This window comes from Xenopus laevis, chromosome 6L (assembly GCF_017654675.1).
Source record: "Xenopus laevis strain J_2021 chromosome 6L, Xenopus_laevis_v10.1, whole genome shotgun sequence".
Taxonomy (NCBI): Eukaryota; Metazoa; Chordata; class Amphibia; order Anura; family Pipidae; genus Xenopus; species Xenopus laevis.
In genome coordinates this window covers 128,465,264-128,491,119 of record NC_054381.1, presented here as the reverse complement: position 1 = coordinate 128,491,119, position 25,856 = coordinate 128,465,264, and the positions used below count along the sequence as shown (strand labels likewise).

The window sequence follows — 25,856 nt, the reverse complement described above, 5'->3', positions numbered from 1 at the left end:
TTCTCCCATAGACTACATTTTATCCAAATAATTCAGAATGATTTCCTTTTTCTTTGTAATAATTATAAAAACAATAATAAATAAATAATAAAACAGTACCTTGTACCACATTTGGGTGTCTGTGACACTGCGTATGCTTTATACACTCTGGGCTGCTAATGAAAAGCCAAGCTTAAGACCGTGTTCACCCTTGAAAAAAATTGTAGTGGGTGGGGAAACAAAAATAAGTAAATAATGATATGCCATCTCCTTCTCTCCCGTCCTATTAAAGTGGTTTTTGTAGGAGCCGGTAGGGCTGGACGCATCTGCAAACAAAGGCACAGCCCTACTTGATTCTGAAAGAAACATTCCAAGATTCTATAAGGACATAAAAGGTGGGGTTCTATTGTACATAAAACTACAGCCCTGAGGATTTGTGATTTAGCAGAAAAGAAGATGGGGATCTACAGGGGCATCTTCTGAGACATTGTCACTGCTGTGGTTGCCTTGGACTTGTATAGAAGCTTAAATATAAAATAGCAGTCATTTACAAACTTGAAAGCAGGGTGCAAATTGCTCCACCATTTTATTTGCCCTTTGCACCATACCTTCTAGCCTAATTGCCAGATGTCTCTGCTCTCCAATTCACAGCACAGAGACCTGCAACTGCCCACTTAAATGCAATGGCACCTGCAAGCAGCAACACTGTATTCATGATGGGCGGGACAGGACTGACACGTAGGGATCCCAATGACCACCCTAATCCACTTTGTCATTGAGAGAGACTGGATGCAAACTGCAATGGGGCTGGGTACTTATCATCAGCCTGTGCCCACTGACTCTGCTCTGGGCTTGTTCAGACAGTAGTGTTCTCTGCATGAGCATTTAGGGGTGTGCTTTTGCACCCTTTCATGCATTGTTGTCTGGGGTTGTAGCAAATGACCCCCAATTTGTAAAAATAAGCAAGGCAAGAGGTTTTAACTTCTAACCCATAAAACATTCAACCATCTCAGAAAGAGCTGTTAGCTAAAATAGATGTTTCTGATGAATACTGAAGCGTATTGATTTTTTTTTCAGAATAAACAATATAATTAAATACACCGGACTCCCAGACATAGCTCTGGTAAAAATAGACCTGAAATGTTAGCATGAAATGTTAGTATGAAATAAAAGGAGAGTTCTATTAAGCAGAAGAACTTCCCAAGGACAATCCATTTGCATTTAGAGGTGACAGTCAAGAGGACGGGGACATCCAGAATGCAGTGTAAACCCCTGCCTGCATCCAACAACTGTATAGATCCGAAAATAAACAGCCATTTTTGTCCCTTAACCTTTCAATTACAATTATATATATATATATATATATATATATATATATATATATATATATATATATATATATATATATATTCTTCCTATTTAATATTTAGCATTTTGCACATTTTATTGCTTCTTTGCAAGGTGTTGAATTCAGCTGAAAAATTGATTTTCCTTCAACACTTTCTCAAGTATGAACATTGAGTAGAAAGGCTGTCAGTGATAAAGAGACGCGCAATAGTATCCAGAAATAAGCAACAGCCAATATTAAATGGAAAAAAAATGTTATACAAAAAAGAAACATGGCCGAGGTGGGAAACCTTGTGTGTTTCGTGCCAAATGGAACTTAAGCACCCTGTGGCACGAAATGCACAAGGCTTTCCTCATCATACGTTTCTATTTTTTATTAAGTCTCTTTCTTCAGTTACAGGTATGGGGATCCATTATCCAGAACCCCCTTATCCAGAAAGCTCAGACTGGAAGGCCATCTCCCATAGACTCCCATCAAATAATTAAACATTTTAAAACATATTACCCCTTTCTCTGTAATTTAAAAACACGGTACCTTGTACTGGTATAGGATCCCTTATCTGGAAACCTGATATCCAGAAAGCTCCGAATTACGGAATGACTGCCTCCCATAGGCTCCATTTTATCCAAATAATCCAAATTTTTAAAATTGATTTCCTTTTTCTCTGGAGTAATAAAACTGTAGCTTGTACTTGATCCCAACTAAGATATAATTAATCCTTATTGGAAGCAAACCCAGCCTATTGGGTTTATTTAATGTTTAAATTAATTTCTAGTAGACTTAAGACATGAAGACCCAAATTACGGAAAGATCCGTTATCCGGAAAACCCCAGGTCCCGATAACTGGGATAACAGGTCCCATACCTGTACCTACTGATCCCAACAAAGCTATAATTAATCCTTATAGGAGGCAAAACAATCTTATAAATGTTTATAAATGTTTATAAGATAATTTTTTAGTAGACTTAAGTTATGAAGATCCAAATTATGGAAAGTCCCCTTATTTGTAAAGCCCTAGGTTCTGAGCATTCTGGATGATAGGTCCCATACTACCTGCCTATGGCTTTTGCAGTTAACTATTTCTTCTATTCTATGACAGTCTCACAAAATCTCAAAACCGCCATGCTCTTTTCAGATTCCCTGAAAGGGCAAATTAAGTAAAGCATCTCCCTTTTGACGGATCCCAGCTGTTCCTTGAAGCAATTGGAAGAATAGATGCAGGAACACTTGCATTTGGGCATAATGTGATATTTAATCTTTTTATTGATTGCACTTTGTGGACCGGCTCTTTTGCGCTTTCAAAGCTGAAAGGTTAATCTTCTTCCTGGTATTAAGTCTTTGGCAGGTTCACACACATTTTCCTATCAAATCTGACCTTGTGCTGTTCCATTCTATATAATCCACAGCAACTCTGTCACCCTCATGTGGTACATCACCAGGCTGAATTTGCTGTTAGATGTCCAGTTATCACCAGCTTTTGATGTTTCTTGATGTTTTAGGGACTGAAAGATTGCTCTGCTTGAACCATGTGTACGTCACACTGGGTTTCGCACCAAAAAAGCCAATTTCTGTAATTTTCGGTAAATGGGATTTTTTTTAGGTGCCAAAGTTTATTTTGTTCCAAAAGCCCTTTGGGGAAACATTAGAAAATAGCCAAGACTTTTCAGCCCCAAAACCCAGTACTAGTTAGAAAACTCACACAGACTTTCCTTAAAGCCAAAAAGCTTGAGCAATCTTAACTTTAACCCTATGTAACAGTATAAACTGCATGTATTTTTTAGCTGCAAGTAGGGTTGCCACCTCACCCCTTTAAAACCAAACACATATGGGGGCAGATTCACTAAAGGGCGAAGTGGCTAACGATAGCGACTTTTCAACCGCAGGGACATTGCCAATTCATTAACAGGCTTCAATTCGCATGCGACCGGGACCATCGTTAGCGTTCATTTGCACTCTATCGCCAGGCGACTTTTCGCTCTGGCGAACGATCACTTCTCCGCAAATTAACTAAAGTGCGGATTTTACTGAACGTTACCTGTTTCACCAGAGTTGCCTTCGCCACCTCAGACCAGGCGAAGTGCATTAAAGCAGCTAGATCATCCTCAATCTTCTGTCACTTACATTATATCTTCTTTGCCGAAAATGCATTAAAGTTCAAAAAACCTTGGCGACTTTTCTTTTTTTTAACCAGGATTGGCTGCAAAAGTCTTAACTTTTTTTGGGCAACTGGTTTTCTCCACACATATGGGACATTAATTTTACAGTGGGCTCATGTGTAGGACATTATATTAACTCTTTTGTCTTTATTAAGGTTCCCTGGACACGTGTAATATAAACCGGTAACTTAAACCATTTGCAGTCCATACAACTTTAAATTTCCCACCCTATGCAAATTGACCTAAGCACAAGATCACTAGGCAATTTTCGGTAGGCACAAATGAACGCAAGGGCATCTTTGCAATGAAATGCTCGCACTGCCGAAGTAACACTAGCGAAAAGTCGCCTGCGTCCGACGTCCCGGGACGAAACTTTGCATTTTAGTGAATTAGCGTATACTTAACGCATTTGCGACTGGCGAAGTGGTGAGAGGGGTGCAAAGTGCTTCGAGGGGTGCGAAGCTAATGCTGGAAAAAATTTGTCCGTTAGTGAATCTGCCCAATGGAATCCAAAGCCTGCCTGGCTAATCAGCAATTTATTTAGATGCATGCTGCATGGCTGCACATAAATCAGTTCAGTCTGCAGCAGGCATCTAAATCAATTGCTAATTAGCCATGCAGGCTGTGGATTTCATATGTGTTCGGTTTTAAAGGGGTGAAGTGGCAAACCTAGCTGCAAATGCAGTGTGCAAAATGCTATTTTGGATGCAAGTCTCCATGTTTTTTTACCCATAATGCAGTGTTTTCCCCACAATTCCAGTGCAATTGCTACCGCGAGGTGGCATACTTTAAATCAAGAAATAAATCAAGACTAGAGTTGGCTAAGATTTACATTCCTAAAGCAGTGGCGCCATAGCCGTCTCTTTTCTTGAGTCGTTAGAATGACAACCATCTGAATGTGGGGGGGAAACTTGTCAGGATCGTAAAATCAGGCCAACTGGTAAAGGAAATGTCTCGGAGCAAATAAATGTACAATTCTCAGAGTTCTCTACTTAGTAGATACTGACTGAAGATATTAGCAAAAAAACAAAAACAAAATGTCATCTTATGTTTATACTTCTAATATAATGAAACTGAAACAACGGCGCTACCTGCTGGTCAGTTCTGCCGACTGACAAGAGAAAATTTCAGAAGTTGCTCTGATGTTGCTCTGCTTAGAAAAGAGTAGAGAAAATTCATTTGATGTTTAGTTAATCACTTCTAAGAATCTAAAAAAAATATTGAAATCTGAAATACGTATTTCTTCTGGCAGCGCAGTAAGCAGAACGTGAATGATGATCACTTTCATTATATCAGCAGTGATGCAATTGCCAATATCTTAAAATCTAGAAAACAAGAATTAATGTAAATTACAAATAATAAAATTGACTAAAAAAATTAGCATTTAGTCTGTTTTTGCATAAAGCAATGAAATATAATTCCAAACAACTTTCCATTATCCTTTAAACATTTTAAAACTTATTTAAAGTTATTTATAATTGTAATTCCCATTGAAAAACTGTTTTTATTCCAGTACAATTTCTAATTGGACTTTATTTAATTTTGCATCGATTTGGAACTGTTTGCCTGACACTGTCTCTCTCTCTATCCATCTATCTATCTATCTATCTATCTATTAGGGATGCACCAAATCCACTATTTTGGGATTCGGCCGAATCCCGCCTCCTTCATGAAAGATTCGGCTGAAAATCGAACCAAATCCGAACCCTAATTTGAATATGCAAATTAGAAAAAGGAAGGTTTAAAGAGAACAACACAATTAAAAATTGTTTTACTCCCTTGTTTGTGTGATGAAAAGTCACATGATTTTTAGGATTCAGATTCTATTCAGACAGGCACTTGGATTAGGCCGAATCCTGATGAAAAAGACCAAATCCCAAACTGAATCCTGGATTTACTGCATCCCTGCAGTCTATTATTAACATGTATTTATAAAGTGCCAACATATGCCGTAGCACTGTACAGTAAATGGATGTATACACTGAACATTCAGAATTACATACAACGCAAGCTATCAAAGTTACAAGAGGTGAAGTGGGCCCTGCCCAAAATATCTTATAATACAAAAAACACCTATTTCTTTTCTATGTATTAATATTAAAATAAACTCAAAAAAATATTTTCCTACTTTAAATACATTTTCAAGCGATGTTATAGTATATAAAGGTAAATTTACAAAGACCCCTTAAACTGTGCTAGCTATCGGCCAATTTCTCTCATTAATGTGGATATCAAAATATATGCAAAAATTATTGCTAACAGATTAAAAAGTATTTTACCCCAATTGATTCATGTTGACCAATCGGGTTTCACCCAGGGCAGGGAGGGCAAGGACAATACCTATAAAGTTATCTCGTTGATCCACTATGCAAGACAACACCACATCCCTTTAATGCTTTTGACGACCGATGCCGAAAAAGCATTTGACAGAGTGTCATGGCAATTCCTCTACCAAACTTTGAGAGGCTTTGGATTAGGTGAAATTTTGATTAGGAGAATCTCTGCTTTGTACCAGGACCCCATAGCCAGAGTTCGGGTTAACAATACTTTATCTTCCCCGGTGCAGATTCGTAATGGTACCAGACAAGGTTGCCCCTTATCCCCTATACTTTTTGTTTTAGTGATGGAGACCCTTATGGCCCACATACGACATAACAGAGACATAGCGGGTCTTAAGGTTGGCGGCACAGAACACAAAATTGCAGCCTTTGCTGATGACCTTTTGTTATTCATCACTAACCCTATCCTTACTCTCCCAAATGTCATGCCTCTACTAGCCAGATTCGGTAAATTGTCTAATTTCAAAGTCAACCTCAATAAATCGGAAGCGCTTAACATTAATCTATCTGACGCGGTGATGTCGAATATTTCACGTAATTTCCCCTTTAAATGGGCTTCGACTAAAATAAAATATTTGGGGGTACAAATTACTGCCAGCCTGTCTGATCTTTATCAAGCTAATTTCCCCCCCTTGCTGAGTAAGTTGTCCGCTCAATTGAACTCATGGAAGACCCTGGGCCTCTCTTGGTTTGGCAGAGTGCAAGCCATCAAGATGTCCATCATGCTTCAGATTCTATATTTGTTGCAAACATTACCCATTAGGATACCTAGGACCTTTTTCTCGCAGGTTAAATCTCTTTTTAATAAGTTTATTTGGGATAACAAACCGCCCAGACTTAAGCAAGAACTACTTACCTTACCGAAAGATAGGGGTGGCCTAGCAGTACCTGATGCCTTCTTATACTATATTTCGGTTCACTTGGTGCGTACCTTTTTCTGGTACTTGAGACGACCAGACAAACTATGGCTAAGTGTTGAACAAGCTACGACTAACATACCGCTTAGTAATCTACTTTGGTCCTCGAAACAGACTGTTCCCAAAGATGTTCGTTTGCATCCTACGATTATGCCCACCCTGGAGATATGGTATAAATATAGTAAGGTACATCAGTTGACCCACCCCTTTCCAACCTTGCAACCCTTGCTCGGAAATCCTGGCTTCCCTCCTAGTCTAGAACCCAGAGCATTTGTTAGGTGGGGTGTATCGGGTGACAAAGAAACTAGACTCTCCGATTTCTATAACAATGGGAAGATCATCCCCTTGGGCGACATTCAGAAGAAATGGGGTTGTCATCCGAGGGATGTATGGTGTTACAATCAGTTACACAACTTCCTCAGTAGAGATTATCACAGACTATATCCACTACAGCCTACCGTTTAGGAAACTTTTCTGGAACTTAAACTCCCATTTTTGAGACCTTTATCTCAAACTTACCACCTACTGCAACGTAATAAAGCATATTCTAGCCTAGCGTTTTTTGACCAATGGGAACGTGAATTAGACATCAACCTTTCTGACACTAATAGACGTAAAATATTGTCGAATATACACAAAACAACTAGAGCCTCTCGAATAAGAGAGATGCAGTATAAAATCATAACGAGGTGGTACTATGTACCGTCCAAGTTACACAGTATCTTTCCTTCCTCTACGGATAAATGCTGGCGCTGTGGGATAGGTGTGGGATCATTTAAACATATCTGGTTCTCTTGCCCGAAAATCACTACCTACCGGGAGCAAATTTGTTCCCTTATTTACAGTATCACTGGCTGTAAATACGTTCATGATGATACTCTGCTATTATTCCATTTAGACAGGAAGTCCAATAGATTAATACCAGACACCCTCTCACAAGACTTAATACGTGCGGCCATGTCTTTAATCCCCAAGAAATGGAAATCACCTGACCCTCCCACAACATGTGAATGGACCAATTTGGTTGAGGAAACCAGGAAAATGGAAGAGATAACTGGGTTGATTCAGGATTCACTGAAGTGCTACAAAATGACCTGGCTGCCTTGGTTAGAATTTCATAACTTGTTGTGATCCTTTCTTGTGTTCTGTAATGCTCCAGGTGTAATCCACTTGCTTTGTTGTGCCCAACCTTCCCAATCCCAATCTTAATTCTTTATTGGTGTAACTGAACTTTGTGATTTGGAGATATGACGTGTTAATAACCCTGCATTTGTTATTTTGGATGTGAACAGTGAATTTTTTATTGTCCTACCCCTTCCTTCTTTCTTTCTGTACCCCCCCCCTCTCCCCCTTGTTTTTGAAAAATTTCAATAAACAGAGATTTGGAAAAAGGTAAATTTGGTTAAGTTTAGTGAGTGAGACACTGTGAACAGTTATCTGATTCTGTTTCATTAGTTAGTAATGTAGTTAAAACAGGCATGGGAACTGTTATCCAGAATGCTCAATACTTAGAGCTTCATACCTTATGTCTACTAGAAAATCATGTAAACATTAAAAAACCCAATAGGCTGGTTTTGCTTCCAATAAAGATTAATTCTATCTTAGTTTGGATCAAGTACAAGTTACTGTTTTATTATTACAAAGAAAAAGGAAACAATTTTTAAAAATTTGGATTATTTGGAAAAATGGAGCCTATGGGAGAGGGTCTTTCTGTAATTCAGAGCTTTCTGGATAACGGATCTCATACTTTTAACATTATTGCTTACATGTATATGTACACTTTTTTTATTCTTGCACTTAGGAGCTGTCTCTGACCCCATTGACTGCAAATTCTTAATACAAAAATACCCATTCTTCAGCACTACATTCTTCATTACTCGCCTGTTTTGGCCGTACCATGTTGATCATATTAACAAAGTACCCAGATTAATCATTTGAATTAGAACCTGGTACAAAAGCATTATAATAAAAATGCCAAATATTACTCAGCTACTTCCAAAAGCAAGAGGCAATCTGGTTCTATCCATTTGGCAAGCCTGATATATCTATTTACTATTTAATATTTCAGCAAGTTTTCAACTCCTCTATTATAACTATATTTAAAACTGAAGAGATGTCAAATGTTATGTAAAATTCAAATGTATGTTCTCTTTCAGGCCTGATCATTGTGCCAAGTGCAGGGGTTGGCATTGTACTGGGTGGTTACATCATTAAGAAGCTGAAGCTTGGAGCAAGAGAGTCTGCAAAGCTGGCGATGATCTGCTGTGGTGTCTCCCTGCTCTGCTTTTCCACCTTGTTTATTGTAGGATGTGATAGTATTAATCTCGGGGGTATTAACATACCTTACACCACTGGGTGAGTATAGTAGCCTGGCATTAGCACGTCTCCTGTATGCCATATATACAGTATGTGCAAAAGAAACAAAAGTTAAAGACTCAAGAGTCAAAACTGTTCTTTATGTTCTTCCCCAATTTCCACCAATTTCATTCTCCTTACAGGCAAAACCCCTAATACAGATCTTAACATTATCATCAAAAATCTGGTATTAACAGACTGAAATACATACTGTATGGAAAGAACAGATATTTTATGTGTCAACTTCCAACACTTTTTCAGTTCAGTTGGTTTCAGATAGTTCACCAGAAATAAAGTTTTTCAAATAATTTTCTGTGTGATCGTTTTTCTAATATTGAAATGTAAAGTGTCATTTTTCACTTTATAAAGCAGCTCTGGGAGGTGTGTGTGTGGGGGGGGGGGGTCGCTGACCCTGTAAACTGTTCTAAATTGATATATTTAATAGATACATTTCTTTTGTTTGTCCCTGCTTTGCAGAATCCCTGAGTTTAATTAAAGAAGAACTAAAGCTTAAATAAAGATGTAGGCTTGAAATGTTGTACATTATGTTTTGTGCTTCTGTATCAGCCCAAGGCAACCACATCCCTTTAGCAGTAAAGATCTGTGTCTCAAAAAATGCCCCAGTAGCTCCCCATCTTTTTTTCTGCTGATTCACTGCACATGCTCTGTGCTCCTGTCACTTACTGAGCTTAGGGACCAACTCAAAATATAAAGTACACATAGAATATAAATGTCACAATATAAGGCTGATTAGTAATTAATACAGATAATTACAACATGGCAGCACAGAAACCAGTGCAATTAACATCAGAATTTAATAATCAGTCCTGTAGCATCAGCTTATATTACAGGCCAACCTTATTTTCTGCTGGATAATTTGCAACGACCCCTAAGTTTAGCTTCTCAACAGCTGCTCAGAGCCCACTGAGCATGTGAGTGTCACAGACACTTTCCAAGATGGTGACCCCCTGTGATAAGTCTGAAGTCCTGGATCATTGCTGCTATTGAGAAGCTGAAACTTTAGGCTTATGCAATAAGGTTATTATATAAAGTATGGCATTTTTAGCCATATTCATTTTTAGAGTTTAGTTCTCCTTCAAAGGCAGCTGTTAGAATTGATACAATAGTTGAATATAATGTATGTGTTTATTGTATATTTAAGACATTTTTACAAATTACATTAATAAAGACTTAAGGATGCTGTGTTGTTTTTAAATCATATTTAGTTTTGGCTGAACATGAACTCATTCAGCTGGGTTATGTAGAAAAGATGTAGAACCAGGGGGTCAGGAGGTGGTTAGGGGGCAGTGTGGGGTCTCAGATGGGAGTGAGTCTGGGACGGCAGGGCCAGTCTGACTCTGCACAGATATACCTGATTCCACAAAGTGACAATAATAATCTGTACTGCTGGGACCAGTTCCCCACCCTCCTTAGACTCACAAAATAATATAATCACATTCTCCCTTTGTAAACTGATGGATTCTGGGACTTGCCCTATCCTTTCCAGAATATCTGATCAATCACCTGCTTTGGAAAGTAGAGGGTCTTCAAGTCTGAGAATCCGTCTCTTCACAATGGAACAAGGCGAGGGAGGGCTTACATTACACTTTTAGCCAAATGGGGGCTTTGGTGGTACCATATTTGTAGCATCTAGTCTAGGTACTATAGGACAGGTATCTCTATGCATATGTTTGGTAAGGACCAGCACTCGATATGAATGAAAACCTTCATAGACATATAGGACAGCTAGTATGCAGCCATTTGGGACATCATTCTGTACAGTAGACACTTCCCAGTCTTAAAATTTGAATTCTAAATTCTGTGGGGAATTTAAAATGTATTAAAGATCCCAAGTACTGTGGCTAATGAAATCCTTGCAACATAAGAAATGAGCTGTAAACAGTTAATTATAGGTGTCTGGTCAAATGACGATGAACAAAATAATGAATATTACATGCATTTGAGATGACTGTCTCTTTCTGTTTCTCTTATATTCCCAGACCCACACTAACCATGACACACAGGAATTTAACTGGTGGATGCAACGTCAACTGCGGCTGTAAAATTCATGAATATGAGCCAGTCTGTGGTTCAGATGGAATAACGTATTTCAATCCCTGCCTTGCCGGTTGCATCAGTGTGGGAAATCATAGTCTAGTGGTAAGTACATTAGATGGGGTGTTCATCAATGCGGGTAAGCACTATTACCATGAGAATTTAAGGAAGGATGTCTGTGTAGGCGGCAAAACCTGTTGTGTGCCAGTACCCTAACAAGTAAGGGAAGCCAGCAGAAGTAAGAGTGACGTACTTAGTCTCTACCCTCATAGAAAGCTGTTGGTAGAAAATCTGAAAAAGCTGTTGGGGGAACTAGATATCAGAAGCCTTGGATGCAGAGGTATCAAAACAACTATAACAGGGGTAAGCAACCTGTTTGGATTTTATTGGCACACTCATAGTTCAGGGTTTTGAGAAAGTAGATTTTGTCGCATCCTTTGTTTCATATATTTAGACCTAGGGGAAATTTAACCCACCTTAGTAACCCGTAGCAACTGTGGTAGAAGTTGGAAGAGAGTGTAACTTTAAGCAGATCCACGCTTGTGTTTGTATGCAGGAGGGTTTCTTTGCAATTTCACTCACAACATATGCCAATAAACATATTAAACATAAAATAAGGATGACTGGGTATTGGGGTTACTTCAGACTCTCTATCTCAGTAGGACACCCCCGCTCCAGGTGTGGCAAATAATCCAATAGCTCAGAGGAACTGAGAGAGAGCACGCAATGCAGGTTAACTGCTAAGTGATTTATTTTTCACAACATGTTTCAAGCTGCTCGCCCTTTATCAAGTGTAAAACAAACGGATTAAACATTTCACTATACTAAAACCAGAACAGACTGGTCGACTGGCAGCCTGAATCCCTAGGAAAGCTGTTCTTTGATACAGTATAGCATAGCAGTCCAGTAAATTAAGTATTTCATTTCTGGGTGGATAGTGAAGTAGCACAGATATTTTCACAGAAATGAAGTACTACAACTATTTATACTAATTTATATTTAGTTACTCTTTAAAGCAGAATGAAGAGTACAACTGAGAATCTGTTCTGATGATTCCTTCTAAATATGTCTCTATTCTGTAAGTGTAAAGGCCGAGCCGAAATATTATGCAACCCGAGAGCTGGGCAGGGGGCTGGGGTGTATAGACGCTGTATCAGTTTCCACTTTAGGATCTGATCTCAGTAGCCAGGAAGCAAATTTGTGGCATTGCACATTCCTTTCTATGCCCGGCTAATGCAACATGAGCACATGTGCTGTATTATGTCTGACTGCGGCCGAATATCAATCAAAATAGTCTGTCATTTTATTGAGCTCACCATACATGTGCAGACTTAAGCCATTGATTCAGCCCCTTCAGAGTTGGCATCTTATCTATCAGTGGCGCCCATACACAAGCAGATACTGGGCAAGAATCAGGCACATATTAGTGATGTCCGGGACTGCAGGTTCAGATTTCTGCACAATTTTGCTGGGTCGCAGCTGGGTTCCTTTTCCTTCTGCTCTCCCCATCCGTAGCCCTAGGCTGGCCATAGATGTGCAGATATAGCCTTACTTTATAACTGTGCAGTGCAATCTCCCGATTTACCACTAACCATTCAGATTAAATAAAGTAGTAAAAGAAACAAATCAGGAGATGTTCTGTCACTGACAGCAATCGTACGAAAGTTACGTCTGACAAATACTAGTGACAGTCTCCCATTGATAGTGTCAGATAGGCAATACATGCAGAGATATTATCGTTAGCCATTATAAATCTTTTAACCTGTCCGATCGACTTAACACCTCATCGTCATGGCACGAAAAATGACGGAACGATCCACACACGCGTCAGGTTAAGGTGCGGCTGGTGAAAATGCGGGTTAAGATCTGGTGCAGGTCAACTTCTTCTTAACCCTATCACTAGCACTTATCTTTCAGGCAAATTTTGGCCAACGATCCACCTAAGGCCCCCATGCATGGGCCGATAAAACCTGCTGACAGACTGAGTTGGCAGCTTATTGGCCTGTGTGTGGGGCCATCCGACGGGCTTCCCTGGTCGATATCTGGCTGAAAGTCGGACAGATCACAATCGGGCAGGTTAAAAACGTTGCGGTCCCGCAATCCGACCGCCCGTAACGGATCCATTATGAGCCGATCATTGGGCCGTAGGGCCCACAATCGGATCAGCCCCATATCGCCCACTTCAATGTGGGCATATTGGGGAGAGATCCCCTTGTTTGGCGAAATCTCTACGTCTATGGCCACCTTTATTTAGTGACCTTACCAAACAATCAGATATTTATGTGTATGGCCAGATACTGACTTATTTGTATCTATCTGAGCCAAAGATTTGCAAGACTTTCAGCAGTGGTCACAATGTGGAAAATAGCAGAAATCCATCTGCTTTACTGAAGAAATGGGGTGTCTGTCTTACATGGCATAACTCTGGTTTCATAATGGGTTCCAATACTCTTAGTTATTACTGGAACTGTTTTATGTTCTTTATGAACTGATCCTCTGTACCTTACTCTGCACCATGTTATATTGGAAAGCAATAGCTAAAACAAGACCAGGGCCGCACAAGTACTATGCTACTCTTTTACTGATTGCTTGTGTTTAATAATTGTGTTTAATTTATTTACAAACAAAGGAAGCTGTAGGATAATTGGTCAGTATAGTGGCATTGTGATCATAGTAACAGAAACATAGTACCGTAAAGGTTGAGGTGGTGTTAATTGGATACAGGCAGGTGTTTGTGTGGCCCTGATAGATCAGACATGCTTGCAACTTACAAGGCTGAATCTATTTCCATGTATCGGAGTGAAACCAGAGACGGCAGATACTTAACAGAACCATTGCAACCACCAGTCTCTAAAAATACGTCTTTATTCATAACTGTGGAGACTGCACTAAACACATTGGCATTTCCCTGCCCACAGTCACTGAGTTTACTGATACTGGAGCAGATATACATGTATACAGCCATGTCTCATTTATACTCTAGGCTTGCCGATACTTCTTTGGTAAGCACAGAAAGTAGGGCAGACGCATCAGAAACAGAATAGCTGCATATTGAATATAGGGAGGCGTTTAAGTCTGTAAGCTGCAATAATGGAGTAAAGGAACTTGAAATGATTTAGAGATGATGGCAAAGTAGGAAAATAAATAAAGCAATGTATAAAGATTGTTGGGTGGTCGCCTCCCATTCATGTATAAATATGTGCAGGGTGGGAACGATGTGTGGCCACAGGGGGCCAGGCTTCATTATCTGATTAAAGATAGGGTACATGAATTGGTGAACTAAAACAAAAAAGGGGTTGCATGATGAAATGCAAACAAGCTCAGTGCGTAAAATTTTCTATTATAATTTTAATCCATAAACCAATTCAAATTGTTTTGTTCTTCAGCACACCACTTACTTTTACCGGGTGCATCCAATCCCAAGCCCTTCCAAGACAAATGAATCAACCTCTTACGAAAGGGGAAATGAAGCACACCATTATTTTCGGCTCTTTGCCTTCAAAACATTTATTTCAGCAGAAAAGGTGGCACTTTTTCTGCTGCAATAAATGTTTTGAAGGCAAAGAGCTGAAAATAATGGTTTATGAAAGTTTAATCCATAAGACATCACAGAAGAAAAGGAAATATTTCACCCTCGGCACCAGTAGAGATTCTTTACTTCGTGTATAGCCATGTTATAGAGTTGACTCTTGAGGCAGGGACACCTCACATAGCCTTGTTCTTGGTTACAGATTCAGGTTCTAACGTTGCATTGCTCACACACATACCGACAGAAATGCCCCTCAAGTGCTGCAGGCAGTTAATAGATCATTTTAATTCATATACAGTTATGGGATCAATTATCCAGAAACCTGAGGTTTTCCAGATCTTTCAGTAATCACCATACCTGAAGCCTACAAATAAATACAGTAATTTAAACACTAATTAAACAATAGGGTAATTTCCCTCCAATAAGGACTAATTGTATCTTAGATGTGATGAAGTACAAGGTACCTTTTTATAATTACACAGAAAAAGGAAATCATTTTAAAAAATGAAAATTATTTGATTAAAATAGAGTCTATGGGAGATGGCCTTCCTGTAATTTGCAGCTTTCTGGATAAGGGATTTCCAGATAATGGATCCTATATATAATCTTTACAGGGATCAGTCCATTTTTATTTGATCAGAAAATGTTTTTCGGCTTTTCATTTGGGATTGCCTCCTTCTGGCTCAGCAAATGGTATAGAGAAAGCAGCAAGTGTGCAAATTTGTGTCACTGTTTTTAAACAGTGCCAGTGTGTGAGCGTGTGCACAATTCAGTAACAGGCACCACTTGACGTTCTATATTCTCTATACTTTGCTTTAGGTAAGAAATTATACGGAATGTGGCTGTGTCCAAAGTCGCCAGGTAATCTCTCCTCCAACTGTGGGACAACGTAGTCAACTGCGAGTAGTCATTGTGAAAACATATCTGAACGAAAATGGCTACGCCGTGTCCGGGAAGTGCGACCGAACATGCAATACTCTCATTCCTTTCCTTATCTTTCTTTTCATCGTTACACTCATCACTGCTTGTGCGCAACCCTCAGCAATCATAGTGACACTCAGGTGAGACACACTTGTGCTCTTCTAATGCACTTTATTATCTGGCCCCTCTACTCCATGGATAGATGATAGTAGTTGTAACTTTGCCTTTGATCTCTGCAGCTCTCTACACTATAGTGATCAGTATGTAGTGCAGTATGTAAAGTGCAATTTTTTTATACCCATACTGCAGCAATTCCCCCTTTTCATTACAGCATGCTTGTAATTGTGCTCCATGAGTGTGGCAATTAAACACTTTTGAGCAGTTAATCTGTGTTGTAAGTGCCAAATACGAATGCCACATCCTGGATGGAATTAATTGGGCTGCATAGTTTTGTGTCATCTGCAAACACTGATACACTACTTACAATACCCTCCCCTAAGTCATTAATGGGGGATAAAATTAATCCTTATTAAAAGCAAAACCAGCCTATTGGGTTTATTTAATGTTTAAATGATTTTCTAGTAGACTTAAGGTATGAAGATCCAAATTACGGAAAGATATGTTATCCAAAAATCCTGAGCAAAGTGATTTGTCTAAACTGGAAAACTGGGCAGCAAACTGGAAAATGAGGTTCAATGTTGATAAATGCAAGGTTATGCACTTTGGCAAAAATAATATAAATGCAAGTTATACACTAAATGGCAGTGTGTTGGGAGTTTCCTTAAATGAGAAGGATCTAGGGGTCTTTGTAGATAACACGTTGTCTAATTCTGGGCAGTGTCATTCTGTGGCTACTAAAGCAAATAAAGTTCTGTCTTGCATAAAAAAGGGCATTAACTCAAGGGATGAAAACATAATTATGCCTCTTTATAGGTCCCTGGTAAGGCCTCATCTGGAGTATGCAGTGCAGTTTTGGACTCCAGTCCTTAAGAGGGATATAAATGAGCTGGAGAGAGTGCAGAGACGTGCAACTAAATTGGTTAGAGGGACGGAAGACTTAAATTATGAGGGTAGACTGTCAAGGTTGGGGTTGTTTTCTCTGGAAAAAAGGCGCTTGCGAGGGGACATGATTACACTTTACAAGTACATTAGAGGACATTATAGACAAATGGCAGGGGACCTTTTTACCCATAAAGTGGATCACCGTACCAGAGGCCACCCCTTTAGACTAGAAGAAAAGAACTTTCATTTGAAGCAACGTAGGGGGTTCTTCACAGTCAGGGCAGTGAGGTTGTGGAATGCACTGCCGGGTGATGTTGTGATGGCTGATTCAGTTAATGCCTTTAAGAGTAGCTTGGATGATTTTTTGGACAGACATAATATCAAAGGCTATTGTGATACTAAACTCTATAGTTAGTATAGGTATGGGTATATAGAATTTAATTAAAAGTAGGGAGGGGTGTGTGTATGGATGCTGGGTTTTCATTTGGAGGGGTTGAACTTGATGGACTTTGTCTTTTTTCAACCCAATTTAACTATGTAACTAACTATGTAATTTTGGATAACAGGTCCCATACTTGTATATGCAGAATGTTCTGTGACTGCACTTGTCTATGATATACATTTTTGGCTCTTAGAGACATTAATAGAATATGGTTCCTGCTTATAAATTTTTTTGGTGGCCACCTCAGCCATTTGCTGTTTTCAGGTCAGTTTAGAATATTTATTCAGCTTCTCTGGATGATTGGGGCAACGAGTAGCACATTGTATTTTGCTTTCAGGCTACTGCTGATGCACACCATACACTGGGAATTGAGCTGACATTTACATTCTGTGCAGAGAGCAGAAACTACATTGAGAATCATCTGTGTCCTGGGAAGAACCCTGAAACGTATCACATAAGATGCCCAGTTCTTAGCTTCAGCCTTAGGCTTGTTTTTTATTTTTACAGTGAATTGAGTTGACTTTCCTGTTGGCCAGTGCCTGTGCCCGGTCATTATATAGTGAATAAAGTACCCCCTATTGTAAAATATAAGGATATTATGAGTTACCGAGGAGTTTCATGACCATATAAAAGCACTAGGTTGAAGGCTGAGTGTTTGTTTATTTATTATAATACACAAGTTTCAGTGAGTCATGTGACACAAATGACATCACTAAGCTCAATGGAACTGAGAGAAAGCACGCAATGCAGATTAACTGCTAAGTGATTTATTTTTCACAACATGTTTCAGGCTGCACGCCCTTTATCAAGTATAAAACAAACTGATTATTCACAAACTTTTAAAGGTGTAGACAGGAAGTGAAGTCACACAGGGTGAATACAAATTACCTTAATTAATACGGGTAATTACCATATAGTCACATTTAGTATGAATAAATTACTATCATAATATCCAAACATATGAAAGTTATAAAAAACCTTTAGTGGAAACACTATAGAATAGAAAATTAGTTTATAAAAAACTTTTTTAAGAAACTTTTTAAAAAAAAAAAGTACAAAAATTCAAAAATTCATACATAGTACTGCCCATTATTAGGGCCTGCTATGAAAAAGCTTGATGGTCCTGTGTTAAATATGAAAGGAAGGAAAAGCCCGGTAGTCTTACCAGTAGCCGTACAAATTAGTATATTGTATCTATCTTGAGCACAGAGATATTTATCTGCAAAAAGGAAACAAATACAGCATCAGTTTCAATCATAGGCAACATTGTAACAACATTAAAGAAAACATTTCACACTCCAGCTGTCGTTCATGCCTTTTGGCTGTAGTGTGTCAAGTCTCTTAATCCAATAGGCTTCCCTTTGTAGTAACCTTTTATTAGTGTTCCCACCTCTCTGGGAGGGGGTAACTACTTCCACGACTGCCCACCTTAACTGGGATTGGTTATGATAAGCAGAATTAAAATGTCTAGACACTGTAGTGTCTGTTGCTGTTCCTTTTTTAAAATTTCGGATGTTACCCTTATGTTCCTTAATCCGAGTTTTTATGGGTCTTTTCGTTTGGCCAATGTACACTAGACCACAAGGGCACTTAAGCAGGTAAACAACACTACTTGTGTCACATGTGGCATAGTGTTTCATCTTAACCGGGGTCCCCTGTGTCGGATGTCGCATAGCGTCTCCTTTAATAATAGAGGAACAGCAGTTGCAACTTAAACATGCATATGTGCCAACTTTTGGTTTCCCTAAAAACCTTTGAGTTCCTTTTTGTGGGGGATTAACCTCTGAGGGACACAATAAATCTCGGAGGGACAAACCTTTTTTATAACTGAAAACAGGTGGATTGAACAAAACACTCTTCAGTGTTTTATCTTGTTGCAGTATTGTCCAATATTTATGGATGATACGTTCTATTACCTTACTATTGGAGTTATATTGACTTACAAATGGGAAAACATTCTTATTACATTTAGGTTTATATGTTAGCAGCTCTTTTCTAGGCATATTACCCACTTCTATGGCACAGTTCTCTATATCCTTAGTTTTATAACCTCTTTTTACAAATCGTTGTTTTAACGTTTCCACCGCTGAGGTATAGTTCCCTTCTTCGGAGGAAATCCTCCGTGCCCTTACAAACTGGCCCTTAGGGATAGCTCTAATCACTTTAGGGGCATGGAAACTAGAGGCTAATAAAACATTATTTTTTTCTGTACTTTTTCGATACAAACTAGTACTGATATTGCCATTAGTAATCGTTAATGTGACATCCAAAAAATTAATGCAATGTCCCCCTGTTTCGCTGGTAAACTTAATAGTAGGGTGTGCTTTATTAGCACAATCAAGATAAAACACTGAAGAGTGTTTTGTTAAATCCACCTGTTTTCAGTTATAAAAAAGGTTCGTCCCTCCGAGATTTATTGTGTCCCTCAGAGGTTAATCCCCCACAAAAAGGAACTCAAAGGTTTTTAGGGAAACCAAAAGTTGGCACATATGCATGTTTAAGTTGCAACTGCTGTTCCTCTATTATTAAAGGAGACGCTATGCGACATCCGACACAGGGGACCCCGGTTAAACTGAAACACTATGCCACATGTGACACAAGTAGTGTTGTTTACCTGCTTAAGTGCCCTTGTGGTCTAGTGTACATTGGCCAAATGAAAAGACCCATAAAAACTCGGATTAAGGAACATAAGGGTAACATCCGAAATTTTAAAAAAGGAACAGCAACAGACACTACAGTGTCTAGACATTTTAATTCTGCTTATCATAACCAATCCCAGTTAAGGTGGGCAGTCGTGGAAGTAGTTACCCCCTCCCAGAGAGGTGGGAACACTAATAAAAGGTTACTACAAAGGGAAGCCTATTGGATTAAGAGACTTGACACACTACAGCCAAAAGGCATGAACGACAGCTGGAGTGTGAAATGTTTTCTTTAATGTTGTTACAATGTTGCCTATGATTGAAACTGATGCTGTATTTGTTTCCTTTTTGCAGATAAATATCTCTGTGCTCAAGATAGATACAATATACTAATTTGTACGGCTACTGGTAAGACTACCGGGCTTTTCCTTCCTTTCATATTTAACACAGGACCATCAAGCTTTTTCATAGCAGGCCCTAATAATGGGCAGTACTATGTATGAATTTTTGAATTTTTGTACTTTTTTTTTTAAAAAAGTTTCTTAAAAAAGTTTTTTATAAACTAATTTTCTATTCTATAGTGTTTCCACTAAAGGTTTTTTATAACTTTCATATGTTTGGATATTATGATAGTAATTTATTCATACTAAATGTGACTATATGGTAATTACCCGTATTAATTAAGGTAATTTGTATTCACCCTGTGTGACTTCACTTCCTGTCTACACCTTTAAAAGTTTGTGAATAATCAGTTTGTTTTACACTTGATAAAGGGCGTGCAGCCTGAAACATGTTGTGAAAAATAAATCACTTAGCAGTTAATCTGCATTGCGTGCTTTCTCTCAGTTCCATTGAGCTATTGAATCATTTGTCGCACCTGGAGCGGGGGTGTCCTGCTGAGATAGAGAGCCTGAAGTAACCCCAATACCCAGTCATCTTCATTTTTTGACATCACTAAGCTCCAATTATAACCAATGACATCACTAAGCACCGTTTCTAAGGATATAATTTACAGGATATTCAGGCTCTTGTGTATTTTATATATATATATATATATATACAGTAATTGCACACCGATGGATATAACAACAAAACAAAAAAGTAAACTAAATCAAGGTTTATTTAATCTAACGTTTTCGTTCCATGTTGAACCTTCATTTTTTCCCTGACTAAGGTTCCAACACGGAACAAAAACGTTGCATTAAATAAACCTTGTTTTAGTTTACATTTTTGTTTTGTTGTTATATCCCTCGGTGTGCCGTTACTCGAAGATATACATGTTGTTTTATATGTACTGCCACCCAGGCATTCTTAATCTTATGGTTGTGCGTTCCACTAACTGATTGATATATATATATATATATATAATACACAAGAGCAGTGAATATTCTGTAATTTATATCCTTATAAATACAAGGTGGCTTTTTTAGTGGTTTTCTGCATGAAATAGAGATTAGGTTAATCAAGGAAACAATAAAAGACACATGATTTATCAATAAATGCACATTATGAAATTATAAATCTCAGTTGGTACTTAATGTACAAGTTTAGTTCAAAATTTTCTGGCATCAGTGTGGGTTGGTGTAAAGACCAGGGGCCACAGCAGAGTATTGGGACACTAGTCATAGTTTTTGGACTAGGGACCTGGGAGTCAGACTGGCAGTAGTAGGAAAAGTCCAAGACTCTGCTCACAGGAGTTAACAAGGTCCAGTCCAAAGCCCTGAACATATTTCAGAGCAGGCAGTGCAAAAGGCAGAATATCAGTACAGGCCAAGGAAATAGCAGGAATACCTATCACAGGCAGGGGGACCTGCATCAAAAAACTGGCAGCACCTATTGTTGATGGTGGGTCTATAGACATGCAAAGGGAGGCCTGACAATAGCACCTCCTCAAAACAGATGTTCATGTCCGTGTGTCCTGTAGTTATGGAGAGAAAAAGTGCTATGTGCAATTATAGTTAGCTATAATGGGAAATAGAGATTTTAATTCTTAATTTTTCCATTTTGTTTTTAAATATTGATTTTTTTGCATTTACACAGAAATACAAAGCAAGAAGTAAGGAAGCAGATTGTAGTAGAGTATGTCACACTCACAGTTCCATGTCTTTTCTCCTATAGGTCAGTGGAAGAAGGAGAGAGGCCTTTCGCATTAGGAATGCAGTTTGTTTTGCTAAGGACTCTGGGTAAGGCTCAATCCATTAATGGTTTAGGGCAGACATTCCACTGATGAACACTGCCTTGGAAATATAAATGTCTCTGGTCACGTATATATGTTCTCATGTCTGTGGATAGAATGGGCAGCTGTAGTTTTGGAGGTCCTCCCTGGTGCAGCATGGGGCAAATATTACTGTATCAATATGGAATTTAAACTGAGCCCATGAATGTCTTAGAATGACTAATAGTCAAATAAGGCAGTACAATTACACAGCACCACAGGAATATTATATTGCACAATACACAACAAAGTATTAAGTACAAGGAACTATAAATAATGCTAATGATGATACTTTTCACTATATAAAACCTAGTGAAATAATAATCATTTTTTTTAATCCATAACATACTAATTTCTTTCTAATCTTAATAGATCGTGAGATTCTTTTGATATAAGATTAGAGTCCAAATGACAACGCACAAAGAATGAAGTATATATTTGCCTCCAGTACCCCCTGTTGTCTATTACTGATAAATATGACTTGCTAATTGCCTTTCCCTCCTGTAACATTTGCTGCTGTGGCTTTTTCTATCTTTTGTTGCCTCTAGTATATCTTCTGGGATACACTGTTAGAACTGGAAAGGAAACATAATATATGTACAGTACATGGCTACAGGCACGGGATCTGTTATCCGGAAACCCGTTATCCAGAAAGCTCCGAATTACAGGAAGGCTGTCTCCCATAGACTCCACTTTATCTAAATAATCCAAATTTTTAAAAATGATTTCCTTTTTCTCTGTAATAATAAAACAGTAACTTGTATTTGATCCAAACTAAGATATAATTAATCCTTATTGGAAGCAAAACCAGCCTATTGGGTTTATTTAATGTTTACATGATTTTCTAGTAGACTTAGGGGCCGATTCACCAAGGGTTGAATATCGAGGGTTAATTAACCCTCGATATTCGACTGGGAATTAAAATCCTTCGAATATCGAAGTCGAAGGATTTTGCGCAAAAACTGCGATCGAACAAGCGAAGGAATAATCCTTCAATCGAACGATTAAATCCTTTGAATCGAACGATTCAAAGGATTTTAATCCAACGATCGAAGGATTATCCTTCGACCAAAAAAACGTAGGAAAGCCTATGGGGACCTTCCCCATAGGCTAACATTGACTTCGGTAGCTTTTAGATGGCGAACTAGGGGGTCGAAGTTTTTTCTTAAAGAGACAGTACTTCGACTATCGAATAGTCGAACAGTCGAACGATTTTTAGTTCGAATCCTTCGATTCAAAGTCGTAGTCGAAGTAGCCCATTCGATGGTCGAAGTAGCCCAAAAAACACTTCGAAATTCGAAGTTTTTATACTTCGAATCCTTCACTCGAAGTTAGTGAATCGGCCCCCTAGAGTATGACTCTCCACTTTAATTAAATAATTCACATTCTGAAAAATCATTGCCTTTTTTCTCTGTAATAGTAAAACAGTAGCTTGTACTTGATCCCAACTGAGATATTAGTAATCCTTATTCGAAGCAAAACAATCCTATTGGGTTTATTCATGTTTAATTTATTTTTAGTAGACCTAAGGTATAGTGATCCAAATTACATAAAGATCCCTTATCCAGAAATCCCCAGGTCCAGAGCATTCAGGGGAACAGGTCCCATAGCTGTATTAATTTGGAGGGTCAGTAATTCACTTGGGGGGCAGCATGTTAGGCTAGTAGGCTAGCCCTATGCTCCTTTTAGATGCACAGGGGTTGTTCACCTTTGAGATAACTTTTAGTATAATGAAGAGATGGATATTCTGAGACAATTTGCAATTGGTTTTCATTTTTTATTATTTAAGATTTTTGAGTTACAGTATTTAGATTTTTTTCAGCAGCTCTTCAATTTGCATTTTAAGATTTCTGGTAGCTAGGGACGAAATTACCCTAGCAACCATGCACTGATGTGAATAAGAGACTGGAATATGAATAGGAGAGTAATAAAAAGCAATAACAATACATTTGTAGCCTTACTGAGCATTTGTTTTTTGGATGGGGTCAGTGCCGCCCATTTGAAAGCTGGAAAGAGTCAAAAGAAAAAGGCAAATAACTATAAAACTATAAAAATAGATAATGAATACGGATTAAAAGGTTGCTTAGAATTGGTCATTCTATAACATACTAAAAGTTACTTTAAAGGTGAACCACCCCTTTAAAATAGATATTCCACAACAGAAAAATCAGAAATAGCATAGAAGAAGGCAATGTATAATAATGGGCATGCACAAACTCATGGATGTAGGTAAATACATTGTATGTGCTGAGTGAATTCATTGTTATTTAGGGGTGACGAGGAAGGCAACCCATGAGCCAGACTAAATGGCCCGTAGTTATGTCCCACATTAATCTGCAGTTGTACATTGCTCCACTGATCCTTTATGATTGCAGTTGAATCTATAGTGTTGTACATGGTGTATCCACTAGATGGAAGACTTATCCAGGTATTGGCTGTTATGGAATTGCTTTAGCTCTCTCTTTTGCTGTAACAAACTGCTGCAGTGCCTGTCTGGGCGCTACTACAACTTTCCTTTAGATTTTTTGTAAACATATGGAACTGGAGTTTTAAAAAAACAAACTTGAGGGGTAATGCAACTGCAAAGTCATTAATGGAAAAAGATTTGCAACGTGTATAATATTACATTTTTAAATCCACCAGTGGATGACAGGCTGCATTTTTTTTTGTTTTTATACAATTTTATAGTTTATGTAATAAAAAATGTTTGCACCAAAATAATGAGCTACCTTTAAGTAGCCCTAAAAATGCACAGACAAAATTGGCATTGCAATAACACTGCAATCGGCCTAGTGAATATTATATTTCTACATTTCTATTACATACATCTTTTTTTTATGCAGATTATTTTTCTGTTGATGACTTTTATTATATCCCCCCCTTCGAGTTTTAATGCTTCTTGAACTCTTACTGAGACTGAGTTTATTTAATCAAATAAATTCAATAAAAGTGGACCCAATCCCGAGCCCTGAGGGACCCCACTAAGAATCTTACTCCAAGTAGAGAATGTCCCATTAACAACCACCCTCTGTACCCGATCCTGTAGCCAGTTACCTATCCATGTGCAAACGGCTTTATTAATCCCAACAGACCTTAATTTAGAAAGCAGTCGTTTGTGGAGCACTTTATCAAAATCTTCTGCTGCCCCGCTGTACATCTTCCTACTTACTGCATTAATTCAAAAAGCAGTTCCCTTTGTCTGAAATGGTCTGTCCTTCATAAAGCCATGCTGATGAATACTTATCCAGAACATAATCATTTCTGACCTGTTTTTAATGGAAAACCTAAAGTCCCAATCTATGCACTGATTGATCTGAGCTAAAATTTGCTTTACTGATATTTCAAGTTGTTTTTGCCCCATATTTATTTGACTTTTGCAACAAACATTAAATGAGGTAACATTATGATGTATATGACTATTCCCCAGTTGCTCTAGTACTCATATATTTGATATACATTGTGCATTATTAGAAATCACTAGATCCAGTAGAGCATGATTGGTTGGGTACTGAAAAATCATGTAAAGACTGACCTTGTTCCTATTAACTGTCCTGGCAATACTGTTACTCCAGACTAGTGTTAGGCCCATAAATATTTGGACAGAGAACTTTTTTCTAATTTTGGTTCTGTCGATTACCACAATGAATTTTAAATGAAACAACTCAGATGCAGTTGAACTGCAGACTTTCAGCTTTAATTCAGTGGGTTGAACAAAAAGATTGCACAAAAATGTGAGGAACTAAAGTATTTTTTTAACACAATCACTTAATTTCAGGGGCTCAAAAATAATCGGACAATTGACTCAAAAGCTATTTCATGGGCAGGTGTGGGCAATTCCTTTGTTATAACATTATCAATGCAGCAGATAAAATCCCTGGAGTTGATTTAAGGGGGGGGGGGTGCTTGTATGTGGAAGATTTTGCTGTGAACAGACAACATACGATCAAAGGAGCTCTCCA

The 25,856-nt window shown here is 38.3% G+C and overlaps 1 protein-coding gene across 1 annotated transcript in view; it reads left to right on the top strand.

Moving 5' to 3' along the window:
- The window catches only part of slco5a1.L (solute carrier organic anion transporter family member 5A1 L homeolog), a 60,955-nt gene that overhangs the window by 30,993 nt on the left and 4,106 nt on the right, over positions 1 to 25,856 (top strand). Inside the window, exons 6-9 of the mRNA XM_018268078.2 lie at positions 8,896 to 9,094; positions 11,095 to 11,254; positions 15,498 to 15,739; positions 21,801 to 21,865. Coding sequence (XP_018123567.1) covers positions 8,896 to 9,094; positions 11,095 to 11,254; positions 15,498 to 15,739; positions 21,801 to 21,865 — 666 coding nt within the window. The remainder of the gene's footprint in view (positions 1 to 8,895; positions 9,095 to 11,094; positions 11,255 to 15,497; positions 15,740 to 21,800; positions 21,866 to 25,856) is intronic.